Here is a 19,198-nt window from a genome sequence, read left to right as displayed (position 1 = left end):
CTGCCAGATGTATCTGAGTTATGATTCATTCAAGCATTAGCAATCACAGCAGAGACAAGCAAAAAACGGAGGCTGGAAGGAAAAGGCAGCGTGGAGCACCCATTGCTAAGCACCTGGCCATCAGAATTTCCCTGGGCTTGTCCCTGGCAGCAGGGACCACACTGTGGCTGTGAGGGTGCTGTGCTCAGTCCATGGGATTCCATCTCCCAGGGAGCTCATGAAGCAGCATGCGGTTTGGGAAGGAAGGATTTAAAAAGTCAGAAGGATTTAAAAATGTTTAATCCAAAGCAATGAATAAACAAAACTGCAGGTTTTCTTTATTTTTTAAAATTAAATAATTTAGTTGATTTTCTGGAAGACATCAATGCCCTTTTTTCTTCTTTCTAACCTGCCCTTACCCCTTCCTCCTCCCCCTTTGCTATGACAGAGAGAAAGAAAGGAAGAAAACTCTACATGTCCAAATTACTTGCTTGGCTGATTTTTCTTTCTAATGACCACAGAGAATAATGCCATTTTACTCCAAGTCATGGGGAAAAGCTATCATTCATGTCCATCACAGTCAGCTTTGCTTCTTTTCAACTGCTGTGGAATTTCCTGCCCCCAAAACCCAAGGGGAGGAAAACCAGGCTTTTTTTAAGATACATGCTTTATTTAAGATACCTATCCCATATTGGTAGTGTAGACCAGTAGGGTTTGGGACTGCAGAATAATGTTTCTTTATGTTTCCTTTTTATATACAGAGATATTTTTCTGGAAATATGAAGTTTACCATTCAGTGATCTAAGACTAGAGTGCAAAATACCTCATCTCTCCATAGGTGACATTTTGGTTCCCAGCTGATCTACTTCAGCTGTGATTCCAGATAGATAAACAGAATTCTAGCAGTTTCTAATCCAAATTATGCATAAGGTCAGTCTTTTCACTCTCTCCTCAGTACACGAGGATCCCATGGGGTTTTCAGAGAGTGAAGTTTTGCCTTCTACAGGCCCTACCTTTTACTCTAAGCTCATGTCTTCCACAGCACTGTAATTCAGTAGTTCCTTAGCTCGTTTGTTATAAAGAGCTTTTCACTTTATGGCCAACAGCCACAGCCACAAAGAGAAATCACCACCAGCAGTGATTTTTCTGACTGCATTGCTAGTGACATTTATGCAATTATGGTAGGAACAGAAGTAAGAGCTGGGGCCACCAGCAGACCCCCCAGCTGTCAGATATGTGTCACGAGAGGGGCATCCCAGGTGGTGTCAGACACAGCACTCAACCTGTGTCTGCATCGTCACTGTCTGTTGCAATGCTTTGCCAAAGTTAATTCACATGCAGATTTTTCTTCTTGGGCAGTGACTAGGAGGGGAAGCAGCAAGGGAAGATCATTAATGCTGCAAATTCATGCCTTTTTTATTATTCTTACTGTAAAAATCCACAGTGGCAGGATATTTATGTTCATTAAAATTTAGGTGCATCTCACAGGTCCCAATTTGTATATCCAACATACAAAAAGAAATGGGTGTGTATAGGTGTTTGATTTACATTCAGGTGTAAAAAACATGAAACATAATTTGCAAAAATTTCTTACCAGTATAGCACTCATCATTCCAAACGTGCTTCAGATTGTTTAACTCTACACAGATCATTACCAGACAAATGGCATCAAAAGGACAGAATTTAGCTAACAGCAGTAAATGAATAAAGAAGCTGAAAGGCTTTATGGTCCAATTTGTGGAATTGAAAAGGTCAAGCAGTAATTTTACTATGTCCCATTGTTCTGTATGTCAAGTTCAAACTTGTCTTTAGAAGTGTCCATTTTGCAGTAGCCGCTGTCTACATTTCTGAGACATTGTTTGTCTCTTATGAATACCCCCTTACTCATCCATCACCTTCTCCCTTCCAATATGTTCTCTCCTGGATGTCTATAGTCATCTTTTCATGCAGGAACAGGTGGAGCAGCTCTGCTTCTTAAGCCACTTGCTGCCTCTGAAATCCTCTTCAAGAAATCACTTTTGCCATTTCACTTCCACAGTGTGGGAGAATGAAAGGAGATAATGCATAGGATCTGAATGGTTCTCTCCTTTTGTCATTCCTTGTGCCCCCATTTTCTAGGAATTTATTTGACTCATGGATGCTCCTTGGAGGAGTTTGTGAGGAAATTTTTCCCAAGACACTAAAGATCTCTGGATATCTGCCTTTACGTGTGTATGTTTCTGAGGTGCTTGCAAAATTTGGGGGATCCATATGCCTGAAAGGAAGAGAAGAACATCGGAAGGGTGTAATGAAGGAATGAGGACTGTTTGGTACTAATAGCTTGTCTGTTTAGCTATGTAGCCACATCCCTATGGAAATGCAAATAGCTGCAGCTATAGCTGGATCAGATGAACTTGAGAAAATAGTACCAGGAAAGCAGGTTTTCATGGAGTAATTTGACAGAATGATTTTGTATCTAATTTGTAAATTTTTTCTCATCTATTTAGCAGCATGGTTGTTTTGTTTTTTCAGGTATCATACAGGCTTTTTGAAGACATGGGGCTGTTTGAAACCTTTAAAATACCAGTGAGGGAATTTATGAACTACTTTCATGCCTTGGAATGTGGGTACCGAGAGATACCTTGTAAGTAAAAATTCCCAGCAGGTAATGATGCTCCATTAAAGTTTTGCATATTTCCCACACACTTTGTTATTGAAGCCCTGCTTGTCTCCTTATAACAGCTACTTTTTTCTCTTGCTACATGACAATCAAATGGATGGCGCTCTAGCCAGAGGCTGGTGACGACCCACAGCCTCTAGTCTTTTTTTCATTCCATGTAATGTTTCATTTTTTTTCATAAAAATTCATGGCAAATTCTGTGGAAGCCTGAAACCATATAAAGCTACTATAGGTACAAGGGACTGTTTCCTGATGATGAGCATACCCCAGTGCCCCAGTTGGAGTTTGCTGAAATATTTCTCTCCCATAAGCAATTTGGATTTTTACACAGTAGCAGTACTATGCTACCAAAGGTGATGAGCTTTGTGAAGCAGAAAAAATATGCCAAGTAAATGAGTGCATCTTGTTCTTCTGCAACTACAGCTCAGCTGATATTTTCCAGTGTGAATCATTTATTCACTGAAAAACCTGCTTTCAGTCATCCCCAAAGTATTTACTAATTCAAATCAAATTTACCAAACCACTTCAAAAGACTGCAGAAGACTTTTTTTTTTTTTTTTTTTTTTTACAGGAGGAGGGGGAGTTATTACCCCCTTTAGCTGGCAGATAACCCCAGTGTTGAGCAATATAGGACACCCTGATTTCTCCTGCCTCTCAGAAAAATGTATGAAACATTGGTTTAAGAAGTCATACATTTCTTTCTCAAATTGTTAAATACCCGTTGGAACAGCTACAGTGGGAAGGATTGAAGGAAAGCTACCTCAAAATGCCTCACAGCCAGGTGGTTTGGAGACTCTTCTGGGAAAGTGAGAGACCAAATTTCAAATCTTTCCTTGTGTTTGAACCTGATCAGGGATTTGAAGCAGATTATAGCCTGAGTAGGTTATAAGTAGGTGTCTCACAATCTGTCCTACCGAAGGCATTCCTCTTCGTTTAAAACATTTAACTCTTCATAGTGTCTCAGGGGGTTTTGTGAATCTAGCCCTTCATTTCCTTGGTTTTTCTTAAGTGTGTTTCATTTCAGTAAAGCAGTATATTTTGTCTAATATTTGTCTAATACAAAATTAATTTACCTTCCAATTTTTCGTTTCTGTGAAGGGGTAAAAACCGAAACAACTTATTTGGACTTAACCACTTCTTTCTTCTGGTTGCTGAACTGAACAATGGGTTACTCACACAAAACTGCTGGTGAATATCCCAGTTGGTTTACATCAGTAGAAGTTTCACAACAGGCTAATCCAGCCTTTACTCCTGAGAAGAGCATTAAACCCCTAGGCAGGGCCATCCTCTAGTTTTTTCATTAGGAGATTAGTGAGAAGTTCTCAGTACTTTGAGGAAGGCAGGAAAGAGGAAACTCCATCCTTATTTTACTTTCTTCTATCCAGAAATAACCATTCCTACACTGCTGACTATTTTACTGTTAAAAATTTCAGCTAGTGATCACTGACAAGTATTTAAAGGGAAGGTCACAGGGAAGACAAAGGAGAGCAAGAGAGAAAAGCAAGGGGTAAATAAAAAGGCCAAGTGGCATAACATCATGCTCACATTTAGTGAGTAAGAAGAGCAATTGCAAATTCTGAATAAGCCTTCCTGTGTGACACCATCTGCCCTTGGCAGGCAGGATACTGCTGATTTTAGGCATAGACAGAGTAGGCAGTTGCCTCGAGCACTGGAGTGTAGGGGCAGCACAGCACGGTTGTGAGCCCTCCTGTGCCAGAGCCAGGGAAATGGAGGCTGGCAGCTGCTGCCCCACTGCCGCTGATGGAAGGGGTTAGAACTGTGGGCTCAGCAGTGCTGTTGTGGAGGGGACAGGTGGCTGTTCCCAGCAGGGGCAGGCGTTGCCTATCCCCTAGCAATGGTAAGAGGGCAAATATCGATGTCCAGGGTGCTTTCTGCACCCCAGATCCTCTCTTTCCTTCCTCTTCTCCCACAGAAGGAGCGGCCTTAGGGTGGAGTTGGATTTCAGCATTGAGAAACCCTCCATCAGCTGCATGCTGCCTATCTTTAGGGTGCAGCAGGTATAAAACCAGGCTGCTTACACATCTTGCTGCCAGTCCTCGCTATTCCCCCAAGAGTACAGAGGTTTTTTTCACTGCTAATGAATACAGTCAACTTTACCTATTACTTCTTAGAGAGGGTTTCTGGACTTGTGTGTGTGTTGGTACTTTTTCCCAGTGAAGGATACATATAATCTCCAATGTTATCCTGATTCTTGACCATTATCTTCATAATATAATCTAGTTCTTCACCTGTTCCCATCAAGCTTGTTCCAGTAATCACCAAGGCAATCACCAAGGAGTCTCCAACTAAGACGACTGATTACCTAGAGATGTAGTCAGTTACTGTGAGTTTTAGAGATGAGAGTGACCCAGCAGTGAAGTTCCACATTTTTGTGCTTTGTCTTCTGGAATGCATCTTTCTAGAACAGCAGCAGCAGTAATGTAGCCACAGGTTATCATTCTGATTAGCAAATTTCTTTGTGTTTAGCTAGTCACTGTAGAAAATACATGTGCTTTGCCCAAAATTAGCCTGAATCACAAGCTGAAATGCTTGTCTTTTAGCAGTTTAACCCCAGATGTAAGCTTTGGTCTTCGTGCAGCAAAGCATTTACTCCTCTTTCAGCATCATGGTAGCTTTTTGCTAGTGTATGTTTAGGTAATGCTTTGTGCTGAACTAGCCTGTGATTCTTTTTTCAGTCGTTTGTGTTGATTGTGGGATAGTTTATCTGGTCTTGAAGGCTTTGGTGGTATGAGTCTTGGGGTGACTTTCATCTCTCAATTCTGAAAACGGAGCTTGTAGTAAAACAGATTACAGAATCCAGGCTCTGAACTCTTATCTCTGGCCAGAAAACTTCAGAAAGAACCTGGTTTAACTGTGCAGTGTACATGTATCCTGAGTTTTATGATTTTTGCAGTGCAGCTGCTGGCACAACACTTAAATTTGCTCAAGTAGAGTCAGGTAAGTGTTACCTGCCTTATATGTAGAAGGTAGGTGAATTTGGCTACTGAAGTGGATGAAATTTTCTTGCTCATTTCATGTGAATCAGAGGTTAACAGTGCATATTTACACGATGGCATTTAACTAGCTAAAGGCAACTACTGGATTAAAAGATTGGAACTGGTAGCGTAGGTCAGGCTCCTTGTGTAACACTTTCTTTGCAAAGTTTCCTACATTGCACATTTCCTACATTCTCTGCAGTTTTCTCTTTCTTGACTAGTGTGAAACATACCATTGAATATGCTTCAACTTTAGTAAAAGAAAAACTGAGCATTTATAGAATACAGCTGTTTTTCACGCTTGTGACAGTGTTTGATATGTCTCTGCTCAATTGATGGCTATGTGGTACCCACTAGATGGTGCTGATTTCCCTCTGCCAGAAATATCCTTCATGTTTAATAGCTGGGTCCTTTGCTTTGTATCACAGATCACAACCGAATCCATGCAACTGATGTCCTACATGCTGTTTGGTACCTTACTACTCAGCCCATCCCAGGACTCCCAACTGTGATTAATGATCATGGGTCAGCAAGCGATTCAGGTATATTTAAATGTACAAGTATGTGTGTTGTATTTTTGAAGGTTTTTTCAAGAAATTTCCTGTAAGAAAGCAAACAGTTGAGGATTGCATGTGATACTCGTTATTATATAGACCTTTAAGTTCAGTAGCATGTGGGATGTTGAAGATGTTAAGGTGTGTTTCTGTAACTTTGAAGAGAATAGAGTTGGTCCCCCAAAACCTAATACTTTACATTTAAGGGTGTATGAATGCAAGCCTCTGTAGTCATCCGTGACAAGAGATGTTTGTTACCATTTGATTTTTACACTAGTTTTTTTTCCTAGGAAAACTGCAGTAGTAGTGCTTTTCAACGCTGCTCCAGAAGCCATGTAGACTTTTAAATCCTCAAACCTTGCATTGTTTTACTATTACAAAACTGCTGGGACATGCAGGTAGTGCCATGCAGTTGCCACTGCTTGGCTGTCATGAAGTGTTCCTTTGCCTTTCCTCACTGTCTCCAAAAAGACTTGTTACCATTTTGCAACTAGGTCGCAAGACCACTTGTCTGCTGTTTTATGATTGCTCCTTACAGGAAGCTGTTCTTCTTGCATCTTTATATTAACTTATCCAGGTTTGGCTGTAGTAACTAGAGGACCTGTCTGTATTTTGTGGGAGTTCTGAGGTAGTTACTGGAAAAGCAGGAGTTTGTTCTGCAGAAAACACTTCCACTTCTGCTTTTTTTTTTTTTTTTTGGTGGTGTTTGTGTGGCACATACATATCATTTGTGAAACTCTTTAGGATGTTTTAGTTGGGCAGGAAACATTTTTATTCTTATAAAATCTTATTAGCAAGCGTTGTTGGAAGCTTTGTAGGTGAGGTGAAATGGGTGGAATGAAAGGGATTGAATTTTGGTGCTTTTTGGTATTTGTTATTTGAAATACATTTGTTCAGCTGCAAGATCCATTCAAGCAGATTAAATTAGCAAAGCATCTCATTCAGTATCTGCCTCCAACAGGCATGTTCAAGCTGCTTCAAAAAGGCTCTTTAGAAGATTATCAGGAAAGATCCAAATTCTAAATCTTTGGATTGGAAAACATGCACCATAATTGAATTAATAAATGATACCTCATTACTTTAAGGACTGTTTCTGTCTCCTAGACTAATCTCTATGGTGAAGCAGTTAAAGGAAAGAATGGAAAGATCAAATTACCCACAAAGCTCTAGCATGGCCATGAATTTATGGCTTATTGCTAGTAACTTACATAATTTGAGAACAGGCTCTGCTGGATGGCTGGAAGATCCGCAGTTGGGATCAGAATTTGTTCCTTTCCAATTGTGTGCTTAATGCACTGGATCATGTGCACAGTATCAAAAAGCATTGAGGTCAGAATGTGTTTACTCTTCCACTATATATTGTAAATTTGCTCCTTCTCTTCCTGCTTTGTTGCTTCGATCTATTTCAGTAAGTCACTGAAAAAGTACCAATGGCTTGGGATGGTTTTTTTACATTTATTTATTTATGTTCAGATTCTGACAGTGGAATCACTCATGGTCATATGGGTTATGTGTTTTCGAAGACATACACACCTACAGATGACAGCTACGGATGCCTAGCTGGCAACATCCCTGCCCTTGAATTGATGGCTCTTTATGTAGCTGCAGCCATGCATGATTATGATCATCCAGGAAGGACCAATGCCTTTTTGGTAGCAACAAGTGCTCCTCAGGTAAGTAAATCTCAAGCAGCGTTGCTGTTAAGTTTGGAAGGTAACAGCTCCTTGCCAGTGGTGCCTGTGGCTTCCATTAAGCACAAGTCGACCAAATGTTTTGAAACAGCTTATCAAAGTGACAGAAATAATCACTTCACTTGGGGATTACTAGTAAGACTCTTCTTACACACCCTCACTACCCTCAGTTAGTAATACTGTTAAGATACTGATAAAATGTCTCAGTGATGGAGATACTAATATTCTGCTGTCTGATAGAGAATCTGTAACTGTGAAATAAGAATTATTCTACCCAATAAGGCACAGAAAGATTAAAATAAAATAAAAACTCCCACCTGTATAGTTGACAGACTGCCATGCAAATTAGTTTGTGCATGATTGTAACATACCTTCTATTGTTCATATAGAATATGAGCAGCGGCAGTCTTTTATGAATGTATTTTTACACTATGCATCTGTTGGGGAGGAGTATGTGTGTGTGGAAAATAATTTGAGTTTTATAAATGAAGAATTGAGACTTACCTAAGGTTACATAGAAGTTGCTGCCAATGCTGGGAGTTGAATTCAGTAGTTCTGAGTCACTGTTTACCGGCTTAATTATAAGATCATCTTTCCTTACTTTACATAGCTGACCTGCCTGGCTTCAGCATACTGTGCTGAAAAATATTTCATGGGCAAGAAAAGAAAAAAATAAAGCTTAATGGCAAGTCATGTAGGGATGCAAAAATTCTAGATTTACTCCCCAGCTTGGGTCTAGACTTCCTCTCTCACCAAGAGCAAGCCACGTGAACTTGTTCTGTATCAGTTTCTGTCTATAAACTGATAGTAATAGTTCTCATTACTGCAACATCTTTCTGTGATTAAGAACTTTGATACTCTGGCCAGGAAAATAGATTGATAGAAGGTGTTTGCTATCCTTAAATCTACTTTTAAGAAATGAGTGCTATAGCTTTGTGGTTATACAAATCTACAAGGGAAGTTAGATGATTGGCCTTAATGTAAATAAGTTTGAAAATAAGTTAATGGGAATAATTCAGACTCTTCTTGTTATTTTGGGGGGAGGGGGGTGGTTTTGGTTTGTTTGGTTGGTTTTGTTTTTCTTTTAAACCTGATGTCACCTGAAATTTGCAAAACTTCTTTTTAGCATCTAGTTTATTTCTTCTGTTTCACAGCAAGTAGTATCAACTTCCAGTAATGATGAAGTGCCGCTGTATTGAAACTCTGCCCTCAGGAGCTGGGCTTGGTAGCAGAATATATCTATCTCAAATGCTTACTGTGCAGTTATGCAAGATGAGCTGTAAAGCTGAGTTACTTCAGCAACTTCTTCCCTGGGGTAGAGAGTTCTATACTTTAGGATAGGATTGATATTTTTATCTCTAGATGACAGGAAAATATAATTGAAGTGAAAAGCCACTGAAATGTATGTGTGTATATTTGTGTAAAAAGTTACAAAACTTGTATCTATTTTACATAGAGGCCTATTTCCAAAAGCTTTTTTTTTTTTTTTTTTTTTTTTATAAACCAAATTGTCAAAAGACTGAATGCTGCTGAATTGTAGAGATTTCCTAAATGATTGTTGTCCCCTGAAGCCCATTTTCTAGATCTTTTTTTAGTTTCTGAATGGGGTTGACATCACTGTGAGAGTTATACATCTTATTTTGGTAAAGATTTAACCAATTTTGGATTTTAGCATTGAGAAATCTGTGAGGCTGAATATGTATTGTCAGGTTGCAAACTGGAGTTTCATTTATTTCTGTGTTTGGAATCAGTCTGATACGGACAGAACTGCCAGGTGCAAACACCAAAACCAATAATCCCTGTCAAGTGAAGTTAGTTCTGAGAAACAGGGAAACACACACTTACATTAACTATTTTGTGGCCTGAAACAGAATAATCTATTGTCATATGATGCAGTTCAGTCAGGAATCAAAGATCCTTGAGTGTGAAAGACCCAGATTTTTCAAAATAATCTTCCAATAAATCTTCAACATCACAAAATTCAGGTGTCTGCTGTTAGTCCTGCCAAAATCACATTTTCAAACCTTGAGAAGTTCTTTAAAAAAAAACCAACCAAACAAACAAACAAAAAAACCCCAAACAAATTAACCAAACCTGAACATCCCTCATGCGTCACCTCCACATCATTCTCATTTCTGCACTGCAGTGTTTCTTTTGGTAAGAGGTTTCTCAGCTTTCAGCTGCCTGCATTGCTTTCACAGGCAGTGCTGTACAACGACCGGTCTGTCCTGGAGAACCACCACGCTGCTGCTGCCTGGAACCTTTTCATGTCGAGGCCAGAGTACAACTTCCTGGTCAACCTTGACCACGTAGAGTTCAAGCATTTCCGCTTCCTTGTCATTGAGGCAATTTTGGCTACTGACCTAAAGAAACACTTTGATTTTGTTGCCAAATTCAATGCCAAGGTAAGGAGATTGTTTTGGCTTTCTGGGAGATGGTCAGAAAAGATTGTGGGGCTTGGTAGCATCACAGCAAAAAGGCCAGAAACTCTCCTGTGTTGCTTTTTCTTCTGGATGTCCTTTTGGCTGGTGTAAAACATTCTGTTGAATAGTAATCTGTCACTTCTGTTATTCTTTATTTATTTATATTTAGTGGCCCAGCTTCTTTTCTTATATATGTCTAGTTTTCTTCAGAAAGTGTTTTAAGGCTAAGGATATTATGGACCATTTGACTGTAAATCCCACTTACATCCTACTTTTGAACATTGTTTTCTTGTTCACTGGACTTTAGACCTATTGGCAAAGCACTCGGGGAGCGGGGTGGGGTGGGGGGAATCAAAGGTGTTACCAAGTTTCCTTGATGGCTAAATACTTAATGTTATTTTTTTTATTGGTTTAATTGTACTGTTAAGTTATCAAAGCACAGAAATCATAACAATTTTGAAATTCTAATTTCAAATGGAATGAAAGTATGATCTTTCTTTCCTACTTTGATTCAAATGGGTAAACCCCAGAGAAGGGTCACTAAAGATCTTTCCTGTACGCTCCATTCAGTGAGTATAAAATCACAACCCTGATATTCTTTAAAATTCTTTATATTCTTTAAATTAACAAAATTAACATTCTTTAAAATTATTGCACAGTATCGACCAAACTTTTTGGAAATCACCACCTATCAAGTTACTTAATAAACTCCATCATCCGTCAAATCTGTTGGCATGTTACCTAGAGGGTACCTGCCTTTGGAGCTGGTACTGCCACATTGTTCCTTGTGAGAAACACACCAAGCACAGTGTGTCTCATCCAGAACTAGGGCCTCCTAGCCATTTTGATGACAAAGATAAAATGTTTTCTTGTGGTATTGCTTAGGATGAGCCTGTATCCTGAAATTTTAAAGCCTTCAGATGTGTAACTGGTTTTGTTTTCTATTTCCCTGTAACATCTTGCTCTGTTAGAATTTAAGAAGCTGTAAAGACATTAAATTATGGTCCAGGGTAGACGGAGAACTGATCTGTAGATCTGTAGAAGTCTGAACTCCATCTGCACCCCTGCTGATCATGTCCCATAACCTCTAGTAATATCAGGGGGTGTTCTTTAGGTCTTAATTTTAAACTCTGCGATCATTTTCACCATCCTAATTTCTTCATAAAATATGTTTCTCATCTGTCAGAGCTACAATGACAATAAAGCACTGGGAATTTAAGCTGTCTGAATGCATCCTTTGAATTTGACAGTTGGAACCAAAACCTTCACTTCTGTGAAGTAAGGAATGATAAAAGACAGGCTAAACCAGTGATTACTGTGGCTTTGTCACAGAAATTAACTGTCTTAACCATGAAAGAGGACAAGCTTGACCAAAAATACTAGGTGTAAATTGTGGATATTGAAAACTAAAATTAATCTTAAATCTATCAGGCTGGGCAATGGTAGGTGTAACCACTATTGTAACCAAGCAAGGTGATACCTGAGACGCTGCAAATTAATAGAACAGTCTGATGTATCACGTGCTGCCAGCTCACTATAGGTTTGTAAAGACATCTGTTAACTTCTTTCTCGCTTCTTATTGCTTGAATAGCCAAATGGTCATGCATGGAATAAAAAGTGTAGAAGTTGAACATAACTAGTTGGTACTTGTGGCCAAACCTGGTTTTCACTGCCTTGAAAAGGAAACATTTATGTTTGGTTGGCAAAAACTCTTATGTATCAGAGTGGTCTCAGAGAGCGGACCTGACGTTTGTGTATGGGTGGAGGTGCTATAACTGATAACATTAGCTCTAAATGATCATGTCATTGATTGAGTTACTGAACTGTAGTTTAGTGTATTGAGGCTACAGTCAGAGAGACCATTCTGTACAGAAGTCAGTGTAAACATATGCAATGCAAGCATCCTCCCACCAGAAGGCTTGCACTCTGGAAAGTACCAACAAGGAATAATGAAGGAAGCTCAGTGTTTGACACTTTGATGGTATCAATGCTTTGGAGCACTTACTGTTCTCTGACATTAGTTATGTTGGATCATGTAGACCAAAAGCAAAGCCCTCACCATGTGGGCCCACTGCTGTATGGGGCAGGGGACCTGCTGACAGAGGACATGCATAGCACAACACTTTCTATCTACTTTCAGCTGTTTCGAGCTTGAAAGTTAAAGCTGTGTTTTAAGGAGGGATTTGTATTTCAAAAATTAAGTGGAGAGTAGAAGACAGCCCCTCCCACACTTCGATATTCTAGGAGAAAAGGCTGAGATTGTAAAATGTGGCTAACGGCAGTAAAGGATGGTATCACTGACCATTTGGAGATGTAAAAGGCCAAAGTCCTCAATGCTTTCTCAGCCTCAGTCTTTGTGGCTAAGACCTGGCTTCAGGAATCCTAAGCCCCTGAGGTGTGAGAGAAAGTGAAGGGATGAAGACTTATCCTTAGTGAATGGCATCAGGTTAGGGAGCACTTAAATAAAATGGACATACACAACTGAACCTGTTGGAAGGAATCCAGAGAAGGGCCACAAAGGTGGAGGGCTGGAGCACCTGTCCTATGAAGACAGGCTGAGAGAGCTGGGGTTCTTCAGCCTGGAGAAGAGAAGGCTCCGGGGAGACCTTATGGAGGCCTTACAATACCTAAAGGGGCCTACAGGAAAGCTGGGGAGGGCTTTTTACCAAGGGCATGTTGTGATAGGTCAGCGGGGGAATGGTTTTAAACTAAAATAAGATGTATTTAGATTAGATACTAGGAAGAAATTCTTTACTGTGATGGTGGTGAGGCACCGGAACAGGTTGCCCAGAGCAGTTGTGGCTGCCCCATCCCTGGAAGTGTTCAAGGCCAGGCTGGATGGGGCTTTGAGCAACCTGGTCTAGTGGAAGGTGTCCCTGCCCATGGCAGGGTTGTTGGAACTAGATGATCTTTAAGGTCCCTTCCAACCTAAACCATTCTATGATATAATAATTCCATGGGACCTGATGGGATGCAGCTATGTGTATGAAGACTTTAGGGGGAGAGTAAAGCAGATGGAGCCAGACTCTTCTCAGTGGCATCCAGTGAGAGGACAAGAAACAACAGGCACAAGCTGAAATACAGAAGTCTCCATTTAAAAATAAGAAAGGATGTGTATACTGTGTTTACATTGGAAGAGGTTGCCCAGACAGGTTGTGTAGTTTCCCTCCTTGGAGATATTCAAAACCAAACTGGGCCCAATCCTCAGCAGCCTCCTCTAACTGGCCCTCCCTTGTGCAGGTGTGTGGACTAGACAGTCTCCAAAGGTGCCTTTCAACCTCAACCTTTCTGTGGTTCTTTAAGGTGGCACTTTATATTAGAGCAGTTGATAGTATAGATCACTTTTTATGGTGGGGAGATATGGGAAAACTAGAGAAAAGGAAAAACATAGGGAATACTTTCAGACATACTTAGATCAAACAGGGAAATAAGCTTGTTAATGCATCTTAATGCTGCAATTAAATCAACATGGCATTTGATGGTAATTTATCTTTGTACACCAATTAAGTAGTAGTTTGGAAAACGTCATGGAAAAATTGAATTTGTTTGTTTTCCTAGAAAACCCTTTCAAAGAGGCACATCATTTGTTAAATATTAATTTCTCATAATTCTCAACGTTCATTATTTTTACTTATTGCTCTACAGCTGATTGTAAATTCCAAGCTTGGGTTAGCTCACCTGCTCAGACTTGTGATTTTGTTAAAGAGCTAAATATACTGTAAGATACCCCAGGGCAGAACTTCTGTGGATGCATCATTTTACCCAGGATTACTGTCATGGTTTTCCTTTTTCTGTCTACTAGGTGAATGACGATGTTGGAATTGACTGGACTAATGAAAATGACCGCTTGCTGGTTTGCCAAATGTGCATCAAACTGGCTGACATAAATGGGCCTGCAAAATGCAAAGATTTGCATCTGCAGTGGACAGAAGGCATTGTCAATGAATTTTATGAACAGGTAAATAAATGCACATCCAAAGTGGTATCTGCTGGTTGCATGTCTTGTGTTAAATAGTCCTGCAGCATGCTAGTGCCGGTGATTGAGTGAAGATCACAGAGAACAGGGTGAAGGCAATAGCTGGAGTTACACTAGTCCATCCTTTTGCTGGATCAGTGAAATTCTGTTTGTCACTGAAGCTTCTGATGTATCCTTAAAGACCTCTGATGATGAGGTTTCTACAGGCTTCACTGTTCAAGTCTGGTGCTGTCCTTACAGTGGACATGGTGAACAAGTATTCCTTTCCTCTTTTTTTTCTGTTGGCAGTCATCATGTCTCCTCTTTAGTTTTCTTTAGTGCAAACTATCTTTATGTCCTTCCTTCTACATCTTTGCAAGACATCAGCTGGTTCTCATTGCTCTCCTCTGCAGTCACTCCAGGTGGCTCACAATTTTATTGACATGTGACCTCCAAAACTGGACACAATATCCTTGTTGAGATGATCTAAACAAAGCAGAAGAATTATTTTAGCTTCCCTGTGGGCCACATCTCTGTTCACACACACAGAGCTTTTACGTACCGAGCGTAACTGTAACATTAACATTGGCTTTCAGTTTATCACAGACTAACCATATCTGCTCCCTATACGTTGATCCTGAACTCATACTTTATTTTTTAAGACATTTTCAGCTTTTAGAAGGCTTGTCAGTACAACTGTACTAATTTTTCAAGGCTTAGTTGATGGTGGCACAAGGAAGGAGGACAGACACAGATTGATTTACAAAGACCTGGGAGTACAGCCAGGCACTGGTCGTCTCCTGCTAGGTCTAAAGGAGCCTTTAATTGAACTTTTCTCATTATAACCTATTTAGCCCTGCCGAGTGCAAGGCACAGGGCTGTTCCCACACTATTCCTCTGTTTCCTGAGTGGGAACACATTTTGAATGTGCTGGTTAAACTAAACTCCACATCCTGTCTTTTTGAGAGGAAGCAAGCAGTCTAAATCACTGAACCAGACATGCCACAGTCTTCTCAGGGAGGGTGTGCATTATCCTGAAGTCACAAACTAATCCCTTTTAAAACCTTTTCATCTTCCTTTAAATTTACTGTACTTACAGTCTGGAAAAAAAACCAGGATTTTCTGCTGCTACTGCCTTCTGAAGTATATAAAGAAATAGGAAAAGGAACAAAATTCAGACATTGACCTGAAGCTACTTCATTTATTTCAGATCTCATGAGAGTAAAAAAGAACGATGACCCTTACATATGTTACCTGTGTAGTTGGTTCTATTTTTCTTCTCATTTTTTGTTAAAGAGAGTGAGTTCTATAACAACAATGGTCAACCTTCATCTCCCAATTTTTCTTCCAGGAAATGCTTTTCTTCATATTAGTCTGTTTTACTTACAACTCTCCTGACAAATTGTACTTCACATAATTCTGGTGATGATCATAGTTTATGTGGGTGACTACTGCATTCAGACAAAACCTGTTAATCAGTTCTTTCTTTTGATCTAACAGAACTAATGTCAGAGGGCAGTAAGTGCTCCAGCACATTAATATTGTCAAAGTGTTGGATGGTTAGCTCTGAATCAAGCTTGAGAGGAACACAAGTGAGAGGATACGGAGTTATCTGTTCCACAGTAGGAATCTAGGGTTATTTTCCATCAGTCAGAAAGGTGTGCTACTAATGTTTTCATGTGCTTGAAAGCTGCTCCAAAGGACTGTAGGAGATTAACTTTCTTATAAACCTGTAATTTAAAAAAATATGTTTGCAATTCATCATCTGCAAAATTTGATTCAGAATAACACATATGTTATCTTAGTTAATGGCATTCCTTTCGGCATGGGGATTGTGGGCAAATCTATTTAAACTCTTGGTTTGGAATTTCCAAGTGGTCAGGTAGTCAGTAAGATATTAGGGGGGTTTGGGTTTCTTTTTGTTTTAGTAGAAGGTGTGTATTCACTGTACTGAGAAATCAATACATCCCAGTGGGTTTCCACTTTGGGTGTTTTTTTGCATAGCATGAGTTGCCATGCTGACAGGATTGAAAACAGAATGTTTTCTTCCTAGGACTTGCTTTTGGCATTAAGGAGAATAAGCTACATTCCAAATTTATTTAACCTAGGTTGAAATCTGGTTTTCTTTAATGTAATATGCCATGAGAGGTGTATCAAACATCTTCACCATACTTCTGATCATTGGATTTTTTCTGAGAGGGAAAAGTCTTCATTTTCTCATTTCTGAAAAGGAGAATCTTATGGGAAGTTTGAATTTTCCTAGAACTTATCAAAAAGCATAAATATCTGCATTCAGCCTACATTGTGAAAATAATATCTTTCTTGAATTTCCTTTAATAACACCAATCCCTTTGAAGAATTTAACTCCCATATAAATAAAGACTCCTTATTAAAAGCATGTTGCATAGAAACATTCAAAATCCTGTGTCATATTGTTACAGTATGTTTCCTTTTCTCCCCTCCACATGCTCAGCATGCTTATTTGAGGACGGGTTAGACATATTAAAAAGAATCAAAAAAATGCACCACAAGATGGTTCACGTAATAAATCATGTTTTAACAGAACATGAAAAAAGAACTTGTAAACATTTCAACAGTCAGCTTTCTTCCCACTGCTGTCAGCTCACATCCAGGAAATCTCAGATATGTTACTGTAAAGAAAAGCAAGCTGCCACCTCTTCTTAATTCGCTTGCTATTTCAAGAATGGATGGCATGTTTCAGTATTTTGTTAACACTAATTTTTTGCTTTTAATGATTGGATGTAACATTTCAGGGTGGGTTATTATAAAAGTAACAAAAAAAAAAAGAAAAAGCAAGGAAATGAAACATTTGTTGTGCATGCTTCAAAATTTAACTCTCATTCATTGGTCTTCTCAGATACCAGCAGGGTGTCGACCAGATATGTTATCTTTAGGTTACAAGGAGATAAATTTGGGCAATCTGTAATGTAATGGAAATTGAAAATGTCTCTCCAAATTCTACTCTATATTCTCAAATATATATTTCTGTATTGTATGAAAACATTAATTTGCATATCAGGCTTGATTAGGGGGGCTAGACTTTTTCTTGGGGAGGTGGCATGCAGTCTTGACATGTCTACTCAGCTGAAAATTCATTGATATCATCAGAAGATTTGCTGTGATAGAGATGAGTATATCAGACCTGGTTTTGCAAGAAAGTTCTACTTTCTTTTACATCATGAGAGGAGTGAGGAAGGGCTTCCTATATCTCCCCTCTGCCCTGTCTCTCCAAAAAAAAAGCTAGAAAAAAGTTTTTTGGGAAAGGTTTACTGCTTCTGAGTAACACCTGCTTTCATAGGGATCATTCTGATGGTCCCAGGAAACAAATACCTGTGACCCAAAGCCAAGAGAACCTCTTTGTTATGCATAGTAACGACAAAATTATTAAGAAAACTTTTAGTAAAATAGTCTTTGCTTGTAGAAGTTCAGTCTTGTTCCCCGCAAACAGGTGGCTGACTACAAGGTTGTTGTGAGCTAACAATTACAAAATCAGAAGGGATTTTTTGAAAATAATATGAAGAAATAAAATTATAATTTTCAGATTTTCACATTCACAGTGTAAAGTACAGGATGGGGGTGGCGGGCATCCTTTTGCACAATTATCAACTAACACCCTTATTAAATTCACACTATTGGTATTGGGTCCTCTTACAAGAAAAGAGCTGTAACTTCGATTAACCATTTAACGTGATGCACTATAGTGATGTCATGCTGGCATGCAATGGAAGTTGCATTAGAGTTTAACTATTTTTCTTTCATAATTTTTAATTGGTTTGATGTGTATTTCTTCTTTTCACAACATGGTTTTGTTGCATTTACTTTAGAGAAATTACCACTATTTTTCATCACCAGGGTGATGAAGAGGCTAGCCTCGGCTTACCAATCAGTCCTTTCATGGATCGTTCTGCTCCTCAGCTGGCACACCTCCAGGAATCGTTCATCACTCACATTGTGGGACCACTATGTAACTCCTATGACTCAGCAGGGCTGATGCCAGGAAAATGGATAGAAGATAGTGATGAATCAGGAGACACTGATGAGCACGATGAGGAAGAAACGGCAGAAATGGAAACTTGTGAAAATGCTGAATCCAGTAAGTTGTTCACACTTACCTTCTTCAACAGAGTGAGTTCCATATTGTGACCAAAACATAAGAAGCCATATTGTAAAAGCATAGAGACTGTGAGCTGGTCAGGGTCAACATGGGCCTCTCCAGAGTTACAGTAGTTCAGTGCTGTCCTTGGTGTAGCTAGCGTGTAGCCAGTTACATTGGTAATGGACACACTCCATGGTTTCAGGACTGATACACATCGCTGCTCACATCTGCTACTCATTTCTACCTTCGGGTGAGGTTTCTGGTGGTGGATCACCTGTCTGTGCATGAGGGGTGTTTAGACTGTTTCAACACTGATGGTAGTAGACTGCAACAATTTCGGTTGAAGAGAGGACGGTTGGGAGAAGATTGTTGAGGAAAACACTCATCATTTCCATGAGTTAGCATGCTGTACAGGAATAATAGAATGAGGCTCTGAGATGCTGATGCAGTAAAAGAGCTTTTAGCAATGAAAGTATTTTAATGCAAATCTCTTCAAGCTAATGTGAGAGAAGACAGGAGAAAATTGGCACTGAGCATTGATGTTGTGTGCTGGGAACTGTGTCAATTGGTCCTTCTGGCTAATCAGTAACTAAAGCTGATAGTCTTCTGCCTCTCCTCCAGAAGAGCAACAGTGCCAACATTCATCATACTGAGAGGAAAACTTTGTACTTTGAAAGGGGATCTCAGAAACTTGTTGGAAGTGATTTTTAAGAGAAGAGGCTGCAGCTGTAGACCTGTTTCTTTTACCAGTTTAGACCTACATGCATTACCTTTTCCTCTCTTTCATGTTCCTTCCCTCTTTGAACTTCCAACTACTGTTCTTT

At 39.5% G+C, this 19,198-nt stretch overlaps 1 protein-coding gene across 1 annotated transcript in view; it reads left to right on the top strand.

Annotated features, from left to right (window-relative positions):
* Positions 1-19,198, top strand: part of PDE3A (phosphodiesterase 3A) — a 256,342-nt gene that overhangs the window by 224,542 nt on the left and 12,602 nt on the right. Inside the window, exons 10-15 of the mRNA XM_040595656.1 lie at positions 2,491-2,602; positions 6,063-6,176; positions 7,662-7,861; positions 10,081-10,284; positions 14,105-14,260; positions 18,131-18,371. Of these exons, the coding sequence (XP_040451590.1) occupies positions 2,491-2,602; positions 6,063-6,176; positions 7,662-7,861; positions 10,081-10,284; positions 14,105-14,260; positions 18,131-18,371 (1,027 nt within the window). The remainder of the gene's footprint in view (positions 1-2,490; positions 2,603-6,062; positions 6,177-7,661; positions 7,862-10,080; positions 10,285-14,104; positions 14,261-18,130; positions 18,372-19,198) is intronic.

This window comes from Falco naumanni, chromosome 5 (assembly GCF_017639655.2).
Source record: "Falco naumanni isolate bFalNau1 chromosome 5, bFalNau1.pat, whole genome shotgun sequence".
Classification (NCBI taxonomy): Eukaryota; Metazoa; Chordata; class Aves; order Falconiformes; family Falconidae; genus Falco; species Falco naumanni.
Note: the sequence above shows the minus strand (reverse complement) of the source record. Positions and strands in the feature narration are given on the sequence as shown.